The 16,503-nt window shown below is 45.3% G+C and overlaps 1 protein-coding gene and 1 long non-coding RNA gene across 2 annotated transcripts in view; one reads left to right on the top strand and one right to left on the bottom strand.

Annotated features, from left to right (window-relative positions):
* Window positions 1-16,503, bottom strand: part of NFASC (neurofascin) — a 187,835-nt gene that overhangs the window by 51,390 nt on the left and 119,942 nt on the right. Inside the window, 5 exon segments of the mRNA XM_065591527.1 lie at window positions 12,535-12,757; window positions 13,778-13,848; window positions 15,041-15,238; window positions 15,382-15,483; window positions 16,427-16,471. Coding sequence (XP_065447599.1) covers window positions 12,535-12,757; window positions 13,778-13,848; window positions 15,041-15,238; window positions 15,382-15,483; window positions 16,427-16,471 — 639 coding nt within the window.
* LOC135982909 (uncharacterized) lies at window positions 615-13,302 on the top strand. Its single transcript, XR_010600394.1, has 3 exons — window positions 615-747; window positions 10,999-11,052; window positions 13,166-13,302. It is a non-coding gene; the product is annotated as an uncharacterized LOC135982909 (long non-coding RNA).

Raw genomic sequence — 16,503 nt, forward strand, 5'->3', positions numbered from 1 at the left:
GAGGAGAAGGGAGCTGTATCTCAGCAGGCCCTTGACCATGACCCTAATTTTGCACTGCCAATGATAGCCAAGGCCTGCTACTAGCATTGTTTGCCTTTAAACAAATCCTACTGCAGGCTTTGTGCATCTCTGGCACCTGTTGACATTCCAGGTCTTGCTCACAGACCCAAAATAAAAGTCTAGTAATGCTGGGCTTATTGGGTTTGGGAGCTGCATATTGGTCAGCTTAGGGGAAGGCAAGATATGTTCTATGGGAATACTGCTCCCCCCTCGACTTTGTGCAAAAGAAAAGTTGTTTCTTTCCAGCCACACCAGCTGGAGTAGATAAACCCCAACCTCTGAGCCAGGCTGTTTCCCTGGGTTCACTGAGTATCGCTGAAGAGTTAACAACTCACCCCATGACACTGCATCCCTTACTCACTCAAACTCTGTGATATGCCCTGGCATAAGCCTGAAGTGAAATCAGGTGTGTGTGCAGGGGGAGGGGGAGGGGGAGGGGGCGGGGGGGGGGGAACCCACAGCTTCCACCTGCTCCCAACCAGTGAACCTTGGGAAGGTCTTAATCCCCACCTCCTCATCCTGCAAATCATTAACACCCCAGCAGGGGCAATAACTTTAAAAGGCCCAGCTGTGAAGGGGGGTACCCTTCCCTACTAGGTCCCCTCTGTGAAACCAGCACAGAAAAAATCTTGCTGCTCAAGTCCTTTCTTCTCCTCCAGTACAGGGGGGATTAAACCAGCATCTCAGGTAAGTACCCTAACCCCTAGGGCTGGCTATAGAAGGCTTCTTGCAAATCAGTCTTGTTTTGGCTCAATTAATAGTTACAGTGGAACAGCTTCCAGAGGAAAGAAGCTCCCTTTTCAAACCTGTTCTTAACAGGCAGAGGGAAGAGGTGAAGCAGGGTCTCCCCTCAAGGGCAGCAGCCTAACCTCCAGTCCATAGTGCACTTCAGAGCCTTTTACTGGCCCAACTGGTAATTAATTGAAGTGGAAAAGCTTCAAGATGCTGGCTTTCCTTCTCCATCTGGTGTGCAAAGCTGCAACCACTGGTGCTCAGAGCCAAGTCTGGGCTGGAGCTGGAGGTTGCACCAGTCACAGCACCAGTCACAGCAGATCAGGGAGTGTCTGTCAGAGGCAGAGTGAACTACTGTCCTGGCCCTGAGTCTGGTACTGTCCATGCAAAACCCAATGGGTTTTTAACACCACAGAAACATGCATTTCACAGCTCTGCAGAACTCATAACTCACCACAACTGGCGGTGTCTGCTCAGATGAGGTCTGGGTCTACAACGCCAAGGTGAGGGAATAGTCAAGGGTGAGCTGGCAGTTCTTGAGGTTGGAGTGGGGGAGCCCAGGACTGGCATAGCAGTGGGCTGTGGGTCAGGATGGAGAGCCACTGGCAGAGCTGGCCGGGGGAGCTCAGGACTGGAATAGCAGAGAGGGGGCTGTGGGTCAGGACTATGGAGCATTAGCACAGCTGGGGGTGTGTGGGGAGCTCAGGACTGGAATAGCAGAGAGGGGCTGTAGGTCAGGACTATGGGGCATTGGCACAGCTGGGGGGTGTGTGGGGAGCTCAGGACTGGAATAGCAGAGGGGGGCTGTAGGTCAGGACTATGGAGCATTGGCACAGCTGGGGGTATGTGTGGGGAGCGCCGGACTGGAATAGCAGAGGGGGGTTATGGGTGAGGGCCATTGGCAGAACTGGGTATGTGGGAGGTTTGCTGACTGCTTGCCTGCTCCTCTCTGAGCACTGTTAGTAAGCGCCAAATCTCCCTGCAAAAGACAGTAACTCATGCCCTGATATACACAAAGTTTGCAGATGTGTTCTGGGTTTTCAGACTAGCTTCTCGTTGCTCTAAACCCCTACGACATCCCATCCTTGGCTGCTGTTTGGCTGATAGATAAGTTGGAGAGTCCTGGGCCTGACCCAAAGCCCATTCAAGGCAATGGGAAGACTTAGTGAGTCCAGAGCTTTGGTTCAGCTCCATTTTGAAGAGGGAGGGGATTAGGAGGTGACCCCTGCCACATGGAAACCACTTCACAGGTTTTCAGGAAATCATTTTCCAGGTGGTTTTTCAGACTGTCTCCTTCTCCCTCCTTAGATACCCACAGAGAGAGACAGGTGTGCCCTTAACCTTTATGGAATATAGGTGACCATTTATAAATTAATACCAATATTGCCCATTGCAATGAATCTTACAAGATATGCCATGGAAAGTATCAATGGAAAAGTTGTAATTTGCTAAGTATGATCTTGTTCACATATATATGTCATCTTTGTATTGTGAGTTAATATGTGATATCTGTATCTGAAACTTGTGCTGTATCTGGGTGACACTCCCAGACAGATTAGCATCAGCACTAACTAGCCTGCTTAATTGCCTATCAGCTATACAATGAAGCCATTGAGAGAAGGCAGGGGCTATGCCTATGAGTCAGCAGGACCTGTACTAGGGCCATGCCTGTGGACAGGGGACTCCCGTGCTTTTGTGTCCGTGTACTGTGAGCTTGTGTTTGGGACAGAGGATATACAAGCCACATAGCAAAGGCTATAAAAAGGTAGCTGCATTGTCTCTATTTTGTTTTCAATCCTGCTTCTCATCTCTGCAGTAACTTCTCTATAAAGTGAAGCTTTGAACAAAGGACTGATAGACCCATCCAAACTTTGGATGTGTTTCAGGGGGACTTTACAAGCCAGCAAACTCACCAATACTGCTAAGAACCTGATATATGGACTCTGAAGTCATATGTATGTATCTGATTGCTTTGACCATTTAACAACCCTGGTCCTTCCCTTTCTTTTATAATAAACCTTTAGCTTTAGATACTAAAGGACTGGCTGGCAGTGTGGTATTTTGGGTAAGATCCAAACTAGTATTGATCTGGTAACGTGTCTGGCCACTTGGGGATCAGAAGAACATAGTGAGTTTTAAGTGAACTTCTCACTTTGCTGGACCAATTTGCTGGTGGGAGTAATTTTTTTAGCCTCTTGATAACCAGTGGGGGAGGGGGGGGGAGAGATCAGGAGCACAGTTTGTGACTGGTTGGTGAATCTAACTACTGCGTGAACCATCAGTCTTGGGATAATCTGCCACAGGGGAGGATTTGGTGACCTAAGCTGGCACCATCCAACACTTCCTTTGTAGTAACTACATTGTTCCTCTGGCTGCTGCACTTCTAATCACTAACCCTCCATCTGTTGCAGAGAGTGGCATGGGTATTGTGGGCTTTGGCCTATTTTTCATCCTTTTTGGGGTGTTCTTGTACTTTGACTCAGTGCTGCTGGCCTTTGGAAACGTCAGTATCTCAAAATCTTGGCCCCCTTCCTTGCCACTCCTGAGGGCAAAATATAGCACTGGGACAGACAACCCCCCTTTGCGAACAGTCACAGCTCCCATGGTGGAGCGTGCCAGCCCTTTGGCCCTGTACAGCTTCCTTTTATGAGAGAAACGGGGCTAGTCTCTGTTCAAATCCTGCTCAGGTTTGTGCAAAATAAACTTGCTGGGTTTCAGTCCAGCTGTGATGGTGTCCCCATCCTTAATCTCACCACAACTGGTACTAACTGATCCCTTTGTAGGCAACCTTGAAAGAGAAGCCAAGAATCAAATCACATGGAGACTAAACTACTATCTCCCCTACTGGGGATGGTCCTTCCCAATCAGAGTTGGGACACTTGTATGGTGCAGCACATACCTGTGTGGGGATAAATAGAGCATTTCAGTCTCCAGGGAAGTCAGCCCAGCACCTCTCCTCCCAGGCACTAAAGTCCTTAGAAAAGTTGTCTTGAATTTACAGATAAAAAGAACTAAGGGCTTGTCTACACATAGAAGTTCATTCAGACTCAGGTAGGATGTAAATTTAATGTGGATCATCTATTTCGGATTAACGCCATGGGTGGATGCTCTTATTCTGAACTAGTTTTAATCCACTCTGGAAATGGATTAACTAATTAGGAGTAATATACAGTTACTCTGGGATAAGAGCATCCATGCCTGGTGTTAATCAGGAACAGCTATTCTGGAATAACTCATCATACAGATGAGTAACTATTAAAGGAATGATGTCAGACTGGAGGGAAGTCTCAAGAGGGATTCCATGGAGATCTGGTCTGGGTTGGGTGTTTAACATTTATAAATAACCTGGATGTAGGAATAGAGAGCATACTGATCAGACTTGCAGATGATGCAAAGCTTATGGGGGATGTCAACACTCTGGAGGACAGAGCTAAAATTCAAAGGGATCTTGATACATTGGAGAATTGGGCTATAAACAACAAAATGCAATTCAGTGAAGATAAATGTAAGGTGCTACACTTAGGGAAGAAAAAACAAAAGCACAAATATAGAATAGGTGGTAATTGTCTTTTCAGCAGTACTGCTGGCAAGGATTGGTGAGTTGTGGTGGATCACAACCTCAACATGAGTCAGCATTGTGCTGCTGTTGCAAAAAAAATATAAAGTTTTTAGATTGAATTAACAGAGGCATAGCATGCAAGTCATGGGAGGTGGTAGTACTGCGCAGCCCTGGGTAGGCCTCAGCTGGAGTACGGTGTCCAGTTTTTGTCACCAATGTATAAAAAGGATGTAGAGAAACTGGAAAGGATCCAGAAATGAGTGACACAGACGATCAAAGGGATAGAATGCAGTCATATGAGCAAAGCTTGAAGGAACTGGGTCTCTTTAGTTTGGAAAAGAGGCGACTAAGAGGGGACATGATAGTGGTCTTCAAATACTTGAAAGGCTGCTACAAAAAAATGGAGAAAAGTTGTTTTGCCACAGGAGGAGACAATGGCTTCAAATTACAGTGTAGTGGATTTAGATTAAATCGGAGGAGAACTTCCTAACTATAAAGAACAGCAGGACAATGGAACTGAGGCCTTGGGAGCTTGTGGAAGCTGCTTCACTGTAGGTTTCCAAAAGGAGGCTGGAGCCATCTGTCTCAGATGGTTTAGACACAACAAATCCCGCATCTTGGCAGGGGGTTAGACTAGATGACCCTTACGGTCCCTTCTAACCCTATGATTCTATGGGTACCTCTGCCATTAGGAGCTACAGCAAGATGTACATACCTGTGCTCCAGGCAGAGAAATGCAGAGAGACAGCTTTGGAGCCTTAGAGCTGCACCTTTCCTGCACAGGATAGGTGGTTCTGTTCATTTTTAAACAGGATCGGTGTCATTCTATGGAATTTCCATACAGGGCAGGAGGAATTTTAAGGCTCTAGGTCTGTACTGTGGAGCAGAGTTTTTCCCAGCATGTGCACAAAGCATATAACAGCGTATGCCTGCGAAAATTCCAGAAGAACCTACCTCCTTCAGGTGTTGTGAACTCCTTAATTTCACTCCGAGGCCCATCTCCTCTCCCGTTGACTACAACCATCTCCAGTTTGTAGTTGCTGTAAGGAAACAGCCGGGACACTATGCCCCTTGGTCGGTCTCCAACAAAACCCACAGACTGCCTTTTTTTGGAGACCCACAGGTTCTTCAGCAAACTACTTTCTCTCCAGAAATAGGCCTTCAAGAAATATGTAGGGCAAGTGAAGCTTTTCCCATTCAGGTACAATTGGTTTTCATTAATAAAGCATAACAATTCTTTGCCTCTCAAAGTGCTTTAGAACAATTAATTAAGCCTCATAACTGCCCAGGAAGTAGGTCAGTAATATTATCTCCGTTTTACAGATGCAGAAACTGACGAACGGTCAGGCTAAGTGATTTGCCCAAGGTCACAGAGTGAGTCAGCTGCAGAGATCAGGATGGAACCCAACAGTTCTGGTTCCCAGTCCTCGGCTCTAGGCAGAGAGCATTACCCCTCCAGATGAATTGGTAAATTTTAACTATAAAGAAAGGAAGAGGCTTAATATGTTCAGGCACAATTAAAAGTCTGAACTTGAAAAGGTGCTGATTCAAATCCCTACAAATATAGATTTTTTTTTGAGATAGAAAATAGATATACAATGGTGCACAAGAGTAATGAAAACAAAGGCAGAATTCAAAGAATTTTCTATGAATACTGAATTCTTGGATTTGAAAAGTATGAACATGTACAGAATATGCCACCAACATAGATTGCTAAAGTCTCAAAGCTCTTTCTATCAGATTTTTGCTTAAGTCCAGACTTTTGCTTGTTGTGATCAGGCACTCCAGCTGGCACATGTGAGATTATTAGCAGTGCATACATTTGATAAAGAACAGTTGTTGCAATGAGTATACAGTATATTTAGCTCTATACTTTTAGCTTTCCGTTAGTATGGTTTTGTTTTAGATCTTGACCGGGGCAAATCCAGATAGCATTTATTAAGACTGTTTGTACATTAGGGATGACACAAAAATCAGTGTGTGGGTATCAGAGGGTTCTTTCTCCTCCCCCTTCTCCCATGAAAACCATGCACGTTGCATAATGATGAAAGGATGGAACTTAACAGTTCTAGAGACAGGAGTTGTCTTAATTAGGTAGAATACAAGCAGCAGCAATGCCTCAACCTTACTTAGCAGAGGCCACCTTTGGGGTGGGGGAAGGTAGTGCTGTTTATATGGCCCATGTAGTCCTTGAACCCTAGTACGGGGCTCAGTGATGTGGGCATCAAACAGACTCTTTTCTGACTGTAAGAGCAAAGACTCCAATCAGTAGCACATATTAGGCTGTGCATGTTTGCAGAGGCAGGACTAAGTCTCATTAGAAGGCCCAATCCTACTCTCATTCAAGTCCTGAGTTTTGCCATTGAACTTCAATGGGAGCAGAATCTGGCTCTAAATCAGCCCCTGCAAACAAGATTTCCGTAGATCTTGTTTTCCAGTCATTAAACAAAAGTGAGCCTGGGTGTTTTAGTCTTCAACACACAGGTGTTGTTCCAGAACGGCGAGGCATGATCACTAATGTGCCCACAGAATGATGGCACCCAAGATTATTAGGCCCAACTTACTGTTTTGTGTCATCCCCACTGCACACTGGCCATGTTTCCAGGTCACCCTTTGTGAGCAAAGTTAGCTGTATTAATAGTCAATATCCAAACGATTTGGTTTTGCTCACTCTGTATTCCTTAAGTTGTCCCTGGATGGTATCCGGGTATACTCGGCTCCATTGGAGACTGACTGCCGTGCTGTTTATAACTTTTAGCCTAATATCAGTGGGGGGAGCCTTGGGATCTAAGCATTCAGGAATAAAGCAAAGTGTAGATTAGGCACACATTGGGTTGTTTGTTTTTAATTCCAACAGTAGTCTACACCCCATTTTTTTCTGAAGTTTATCTCTTGCGATTCCTGCTAGGCAGGTTTTTGGGGCATTTTGTTTTTCATTCTATAGTCGTCCTGGGGTAAATATCAGACTCTCAAAAGCCCCTGCTGCCACCTTGTGGCATTCAGGAGCAGTTCTGTCTATACGTTAGAATATTTGCAGGAAGACAGGATCTCACAAGTCACAAGCTTGTCACACTTCAAGGATTTCCACAGCTGATGCAACAAAAGAGCAGGAGCCAGTCAATTCCAGAGTTCTTGGATAAACTACTTATTTACTCAAGGGATGAATGTGGGTCCCAGATAATGAAATTGGAGAAGCAATATCCAGAACATATTTACCTCCCTAACACCTTTCATCTGAAGATCTCAAAGTATTTTCCTACACTAGCAGGGAGCTGTGATATGTGAAGTATTACATATCCAAGGCACAGAGGTCAAAATCCACTTCAGGCGCGCGCGCGCACCCCCCCCCCCCCACAGTCAGTGGCAGAGTTGGGAATCCAGTCCAAGAAACTCTGTTCAGAGACTTCTGCTCTACCCATTGGTCAGTACAGCCAACTTTCTAAAGAGAATGGCTTAAAAATGTTTCCCATGATGTGCTAGTATTTTTTTTTTGACCAGATACAGGAATTACCTCCTTGTTTAACAAGAACTTGCTAATTTTAGGAGTTTTAGATTTTGAAAAGGGCAATAGCTCATGTTCAGCCATGATGAAACACCATGGCCCAGATTCTCAGCTGGTGTAATCTGGTATTGCTTCACTGAAGCCAATGGAGCTATTCAGATTTACACACCAGCTGAGGAGCCGATCCAGTGTGTCCACAATCCAACAGGACTATGCAGTTTGGAAGCAGCAACTTTGGGTCAGTGCATCCAGCTGTAGTGCAACATGTTGACCATTTAGCAATTACCCAGTAAACACTGATGCAGCCACACTGTAGCTGGCTCCATCTTTCAGACATATGCTTGCATATGTTTTTAAACTGGCTAGCCCTCTCTGCTCCTTTGTCTTGAATGCAGCTACTGCTGTAGCACAGCTTGGAAGCATGTCTGTCTAAATTGTGTGCTCTATTCAGAAACCAACAGAATGAGGTGCAAGTTGACTTGCATGATAGAGCACTGCAAATGAATAGGAATCCAGCTTCTCAGCTGGTGTCAATTGGAACTCCAGTGAAGTCTATAAAGTTATGCTGATTTACATCAGCAGAGGATCTGGCACAGTGTCCTTAACTGTGATTGTCCTCTTCACCATCTAGGCTAATCTGATATACCTGAGATTTTCTGACCAGGCAGGTTCTGAATCTATGGGATACATGGGTTGCTCCTGGCAGTGCCTTCCCAGGAGGGAAAGAAATGTGTTACAATTTGTCAGCCATTCTTGGTATTGCTGTGCGGTCGCTCCTGATCCATTTAACATCAGCACTTCTCTCAGGCCTCTACAATGGATTAGCAACTTTGAGGAGCAAGCGATCTGTCACACTTCTCTGCTCCAATTAACGGTTAGGACTGTGACAGTCTGCCAGAAACTTAGCTGCCTCCTGCAGCACTCGCTTCATGTACTAAAATGTAGCGTGGCCATGTGGACTTCCTCTGACCCAGACGGGGAGGAACCCTGTGCCTGGGTGGGTGGAGTCAGGCCTGGCTCATTCCTCCCACAGGAAGTATAAAAGGTAGAGCCTCCGGCTCAGTTGGAACTGAGCTTGGGAAGGAGACAGATGTAGCTTGCTTGCTGCTAGGCCTCTGACTTCACTGCTGACCCCCGAGGAGACAGAGGAGCTGCTGGCTGTCTAGCCCAGGGAGACGGAGGACACCCAGTGAGCTGAGGAACCAAAGGGGAAGTAGCCTATAGACACTAGACTGGTTTTGGGTTGGGTTTGCCTGAATCCAGGCCAGGGTGTTTTGGGCAGATCTCCACTAACCTAGTGGTGGACACTCCTCCACTGTTAGGGCCCTGGGCAGGGACCTGGTGGAGTAGGATGGGCCTGGGGTGGCAGCCTCCACCATAGGCCAAGAGGCCTACATTTGTCTGTCTGCCAGAGCTAGGACAACAGGCTGCTGGGTGCTCTTCCCTGCCAAGAGGGTCAGGGGCTAGCACCTGATTCACTAATTCCCCTGATATGAGGCAGTAATCCAGCCTTGCTAGGACCCAGAGGGGAAGGGACAACTGCCACCACGCTACACAATAGCAGAACAACCCTTTGCTTTCATGTGGTGATAAAGAATGGCTAGAGCCTGCAGTAGATCTGAGTGAACAACCTGTACAGACTATCTTTCTAATGGGGAAGGGCACTTGCTTTGGTTTCACTGTAGCTTGTACAAGAACTTCTGATCTCTTCTGGAATACTCATTTGAAGCTACTGCACCCACGCATTGGAGAATCACAAAAGACATCCCTAGCAAAGATTTTCAAAAGTGATTAGTGATGTCTTATTGGATCTAGAAGAGATGAGATTCAGAAAGGATGGAGCACACCTATCCTCTGAAAATCAGGTTCTTTTAAAGGTGTTAAGTGAGGCACCCCCAATCACTAGTCTCTGCTGGAAATTATTGGAGGAAGAAAGTTTGTAATAAATTAGGGCTAGATGCAGGAGTCACTGGGCAAGTTTCCATGCCAGAGATCAAAATACAAAAGATCATTATGGTCATCTAGCCTTAATCTAATAGGTTATGTATTTAACATGCAAACGTCAAAAGTTTACAAAAATCACTAGAACAGGAGAGCTTGTTGCAAACACTGGAAAAATGTACTGTATCTTGTGGCAGAAACTGCTCTCCAAAACAACCAGTTTATGGGGGGGGGGGGGGGGGAGGAGAAAGGGAAACCAGGCAATAAGACATTGTAAAACAATGAAAGACGATACATAACTCACAGTAAAGCAATCCCTGAACTACAGATGCCACTCCAACAAAGCAAGAGCCAAGTTTAGTTTGCCAGAAAGAAACCGCTGGTTAAAGACTTTTGCAATAGGAATTCAGTTATGTGAAGCTTTAGACAAGATAGTCTGTTCATTTCAGGACCAAGGACAGAGCAGCCCTTAAAGGCCAATAGGATTCCCCCCCTCCCCCCCCCCAGAAACATTTTTCACTAGTGCACTTTGCAGTAGGAGAGGAAATGGAAAATGTGTGAATGTCTAATACGTCCCTGAAAACCCCTAAGGTAAGTAGAGATTCTGAAGGCCTATCCCAGTGAGGGAGTGATATGGTCCCTTGGAGGTTTGAATTGGTTGAAGATGCCTCTAAGCAACCATGCTGTGACTCATTCGCTTCTAGCAATGGGTTAAGTGCCTGAGGATCTAGCTTGCAGATCCTACGTGCAGAGTTTGCACAGCTCTAATATTGATTGGCACTGCAGCATGTCAGTCAAAAAGCCTGTGGAACAAAGTAACATTATAAATGGTACTTAGCACAGGGTAGTTGGGTCAGAGGAAACTCTTCTGCACCACCGTTTAGTTACACAATACCAGGGGAATCAGCGCTTTCTAGTGTGCTCACCCAGGGAGTGATGCAACTAAACTCTGATGGCCTCTAATGGTTGCCGGGTATACAGAGCTAACCCTGCAAGGGCTAAGCTATACAAAAGTATTTCAGCAGCATGGCCACAAAACCCCAAATTTAATTTGCTACTGTTAAAGCAGCCCCAGTTATGTGCCTTAGAAGCCTTTGGAAAAACTAAGGCCACACTAGCCCACGAAGATGTTGCCCAGCTTATCCACGGATTAACCCCCAAGAATGTTCAGGATAACTGTTCGGTTTTTTGTCTTTCATCCTAGGTCAAAAGCAGATGTTGGCCACTCTGAATCACACAGAACAACAATAAGCTGAAGGTAAATATACTGTTATCAGGGAGGCTTGGGAGTGAAGTAAAAGCACTTCTAAGGTTAGCATCTTTAGAGGGGAAACGATTGGAACAAACCTATCCAGTAGTTTAGCCCATTGCACGTTCTATTCACTAGGGGCATGTTCAGGATCTAGTGTTCATACTTAGATTGTTTCCCATCTTTTTATAATTATCCCAGTCATTTAGGGAGCTAAATAATGTGAGATCTGTTTCCAAGAACTGGAGAATTCTCTTCAAGGCCAAATCTCACTTTAGTTTAGCTCCAGCAAGACACACATTCAGGTATATTTGGGTCCCTGTGGAACCTAAATGCACAGTCCCCAATATCTACTTTAAACTGAGAGAAATACCTTAAGGCATTGAAAGCTGTCAACTGTGTAGCATCACAGCACTGCCGTAATGTGTGTGTAACACAATCTAAGCTGTATTCTTTTTAAGTTCTTTATCTATCCCCTGCTCTCTTAGCCACAAGCTTCAAGAGGCAGACCCAGGGCCAGTAGGATTTTGAGTTATTTATTTTCCCTTTCGTGGTAGTAGTAGTACCCATATTTTGTGCTCTGAGCTCATCTAGTCAGTGAGAGGTGGTCCTTGTGCTATTCCAGGTGACCTCTTATGGGGTTCCTTTTCAGAAGTTCTGAGCCCATAGCCCTAACAACAATCCCAGCAGGAGTTCAAGCCAAGACTCCCAGTCATGTGGTGCAGTGGAGATGGAACTAAAATACTTTCTCTTTAAAAAATAAACCCTATAATAATGTTACAGTTCAGAGCCCCTATCTGTTGCAGGCAATGAAACCAGTAGCCCAGAGGAAAGGAGTAGGAGATAAACATACAAGTAGCTATAGTGGATATTTAATTCTCTAAAGCCATGGTACAGCAATCTAATCCAGGATTTCCCTCTGACCAGCATGCATGATTATCATGTAATTAAACTATGCTTCCCTCAGAGCAGAGGGGAGGAGTTACTTGCAGCTCAGGTAGGCACCCATACTAGCTCTAATCTTGCTAGTGTGACTAAATACAGATGTGGCTGCACAAGTCCTCTCAGAACCCTGGGTAAAGCCTACCAGAGCTGCAATCACACCTCTAAGTTCAACACAGTACTTTGCCCAGCTGTACCTTTCATCCAAGGGCCAAAATACCCAAACTCAAACCTCCTTGCCCACATCGCTCTCAGAAGTGATGACCTCCATTTGTGCAAACTGGAATATAAGTAATTTGGCTTGGGGCTGCACAGATATTTTGGTGCCGGAGCTAGGAATGGAACCTGAAGAGTCATCATCCCCGCCTCCTCCTCCAATCACCAGGAACTGGATTGCTGTGACACCAAGCATGGCTCTAAGGGTGTCCCCCTGAGCTGCAGTGTAGCTTTTCCATCTCCAGTAGGAGAGGGTAGCTTGACAACTTTCACTTTTCTCTTCCCCCCCCCCACCCAGTAATACTTAATAGCTCTGGGTAGGAAAATACTCACAATCTTCCCCTGAGTAGCCGATGATAATGTCAGGCTCTGGAGCTCTCCCGAAGTCGTTCTCTGCTTGCACTTTGATCTCATAGGGCACATAGATGGGTGTATTCCAGACAACATGCCTTGTGGTTCTCACTGTCTCATTGCTCCAGCTCTCCCGCGATTCCCTTTGCCTCCACTTCACTATGTACCTCAGGTTGGGCCCATAAGCTTGAGTCGCATTCAGTGGCTTAATGGACAAAAAGATAAATAAGGTATTATGTATATTTACACTGCATAATACAGGCCTGAATAAAAAGTTGCAATTTATCCCTTCCCCACACCAGACTTTGGCTTAATTCCTGGTGACAGCTGTGTAGGTCCAGGCAGGACGTACAGCTGCTTCAGGAATGAAAGTCTGTCCTCTGAAACCTTCTATATAATTATCCTCCTCTCAGGCTTCCTTCAAGAACCAAGCCACAGTAATTTTTTATGTACCCTGGAAAATTTAAGAGTGACATTTTGCCTTCAAGTGTCACTCTTAATGAACAAGATCAGAAAGAATAATTGGAAGCAGTATTTAGGCAAGAGAAGGGCAGTTCCTTGAGGATCAGGTGTAATCTAACAACTTTTCTTTTGCTTCCACTCCTGTGAACAGATCTTGGAGACCAACCTCATCCCTAATGCTAACACTTGAGTACACTGTATGAGCAGGCTTCTGCAGGAAGACTAAAGTAGTCCTCATTCACTATATGGATGAAGAAGTCACTGTCTCACTTGTGCCTGCAAGGAGTGAGTCAACAATGGAGTTTAAAAAAAAAAAAGTCACTGTTTCTGAACTGAATAATCACATGCTTGTACTTGTGTAACCTTCACCTTAGACTCCTGTCTTAAAATGAGTAAGCTCTTTGGAATGTCTTTCTGGGGGCTATTAAAATAAACACCAATCACAATTGCATGAGAATTGATTTATTCTGGCAGCTACCTAGAATGTAAGGGGGAGTCCATGAGGTGTGATTTAAATATGCTCACCTTAAAAGGGCTGAAGCACAGAGTAATCCTAGCATTCATGTGACACTTCCTCACTAACTATTCTGAATGGTAATAGCCCTTGGTGGTTAAAGAGAAAGAATAAGCAGATCATCTTGACTTAAAAGTAGCCAGAAGTTGAAAGTTTTAACGAAGCCCATTGAAATAAAATGTTTTTTAGATCTGGCTTTACAGACCCTGGCACCTTCAGCTATGGGGTAGTAAAAAAAATTAAACTCACTGTCCAAGTTATCTCCATGTTGTTTTTCTGAGTCCCTGCTCCTTGAACTCCTGTTGGGTTGATTTCTGGACCTGAAATCCGCATAAAAACCTTGCCTTACACTGTTGAAAATGTAGGCATTTAAAAGCCATGCACAGAGCAAACTGGTTATTAAAAGATAATTGAAAACAACAAATGAGTTGCCCTCCATTCAGGTCAATGGAAAGTGGAAAGCTGCAGGTTTCTCAGCACTTTTCCAAGTTAGGCCACGTATTTTGGTTGTTTTCAAATGTCTAGTCCTATACATTTAGAAGGTGCCTTCTGTGTTAAGTGAAGTAAATCTGAACAAGAGTAATCAATGACATCTGTGAATCAGAAGCTGAGGGATGTAATTGAAAAGAGCAGGTCCCAAGCAGCTATTAGAAGGAAGCCATATTTTGTGGGCACTCCATTTTGCTTAACACTCCCAAAACCCAGAGATTTAGGTTCATAAGTACCTTGTACTAGAAATATGATTTTTTTTTCTCTGCAGCACTGAACACACACACACACACACACACACACACACACACAGGGCACTCAAAAATGAGCTGCACTGACCTGCATTGCACACCCAGCCTGTTCTGGGATCTCTGCCAATACTTGGGAATAGTGGAGGGAGTTGGCAGCTTACAATGATAGATCCTTGAGGGTATATCTACACTGTTCCTGGAAGCATGCCTCCCTGGTCAGCCCATTCTGCAGGGTCCACACTGCTTATTTTTCAGTGTGCTCTCTTGAGAGGACCTAGCATGTGCTTGTCTACCTGGGCTGGGGGAAGGATACTGCCAGCTGCAGAGAAAACAGCCCTAGTGTCAAACTTTCAAATACGCTTCTAAGCTTCCTGCAGGAGGAGGGGATGAAGGATTTTCCTCCTCTGCAGTTGCAGCATCATGGAAAGATTGATTTGTTTGAGGAATACCCCCCTCTAAGCGGCTTACACTGGAAAAATTACCCACATTAGCTCTTCCATCTTGAATTTTGCCACTGTGCACAGGGTTTAACCAAATACTTCAAGATTCATCCCAACCTATTAGTACATGAACCAAGTTCTGCTCTCAGTCACATTACTCTGGCTTTATGTGTACCAGGCCCTGTGAGTTCAACACCCATGGAAAATGGGCTTGTAATAGAAACTCTAGCCAACCCTCGCCTAGTGTCTGAGTTCTGACATGACAGATGAAAGCCATTCGGAGAACAAAGTCCCAACAGTGAGTTATTTGGAACTTGACTCCAAGTACTTACTTGCCCCAATAGTATGGTATCGTTCAGAGGGAAGGCTGGGCAGGCTGCTCCCCACTTCGTTCACAGCTATCACTCGGAACTGGTAGTTGACATAGGGCGAGAGGCGCAGAACAGCGGAGTTCACGCTCCCTGGGTAACGGGAATGGTTATGCCACAACCCAGGTTGGAACTTGTCCTCTTCAAACTGAACCACGTAATCTAGACAGGAGAGAGGTGGGAGGTCAGGTTAATGGCAGGGTTTCTCCCAACTCCCAGAGGAAGACAGACTTTTGTTAACGAAAACAATAGCTTGATGAATACAGCCTGGTCTGGTGTTACAGAGGGGAGGGGTGAGCACCAACCTGTGATCGGGCTGTTATTGTCATCACCGGGTATCCATGTCAAGCGCACACTCCTTTCCGCCAGGTCTGTCAGCTCCAGGTCACGAGGCCGCTCAGGTCGTTCTATTGGCAAAGTAACAACCAAAGTTTGGCTCCTTGGGCAATCCCACAGAAAGTCAATGAGAACTGAACACCTAATGCCTTGGGTGCCTTTGAGAGTTCTGCCTAACTCTCATAGGCAGCAGTGAGAAAGTCATTGCCAGCTGATGGCTCTTTGGGGAGTGGCTGCATGTGACAGGAGTTGTTTCCATTCAGTTCTTAGACAAGTGTGTTTTCTTAATCTGAACAATGTAGCACTCTTGTGCCCTTCATCAGGAGCCTTTGGGGGAGTACAGGTGGCCTTTCCAGGGTATATTGGTGGGGCTGGCAATGCCCAACCACTACATTCAAATGTAGAAAGAGGTGTGTGCAAATAGAACAAAGGCATCAAACCTAAGGAAAAACATGCTGGGTTATATACTGTACGGATGGTGGATTAACAAAAAGACAAGGAAAACAAACCATGTTTTTTGTTGTAGAACAAGGTCATGTCATAAGACCCTACACTCTTGGGTCACCTTCCCTTTAGAGAGAGCCATTAATTAAGAGAAGCCATGCAAGCAACTAACTGTTTTCATTTTACTGATAGGGAAACCAAGGCAGAGTGAGGCAGTGACTTGGCCAACATCCCAGAAGATCAGTGGCAGAACCAGGTTTCCTACCTCCCCCTTCAGGGTCTTACTCACTCTGCCATTGCCACCTTGCCCGTAGTGAGTGATATTCTTGTGCTATACCATACTGCACCTTGACACCCAGACAACCATTACAAACATATCACAGCAGCTTTCTGCTCATGGTTAGTTGTGACAACTCTTAGAAATAACTTACCATAGCAGGCTTTGGAGCATCAGACTCTGGCTTTTCAACCCCTATATTTCCCATTGGAGTTATTGCAAAGGCCAAACAAAACAAAAAGCATATACAAATAAAAGGGTTTCAATAAACCAAACTGATTAGTGGTGATTACCTTTGGGTAAGGCTGTCATACGATTAGTTGGAGCAGACACGACAGCTGCAAGGTAAGAGAGTGGCTGTTAATGGAGT

This window comes from Chrysemys picta, chromosome 4, assembly GCF_011386835.1.
Source record: "Chrysemys picta bellii isolate R12L10 chromosome 4, ASM1138683v2, whole genome shotgun sequence".
Taxonomy (NCBI): Eukaryota; Metazoa; Chordata; order Testudines; family Emydidae; genus Chrysemys; species Chrysemys picta.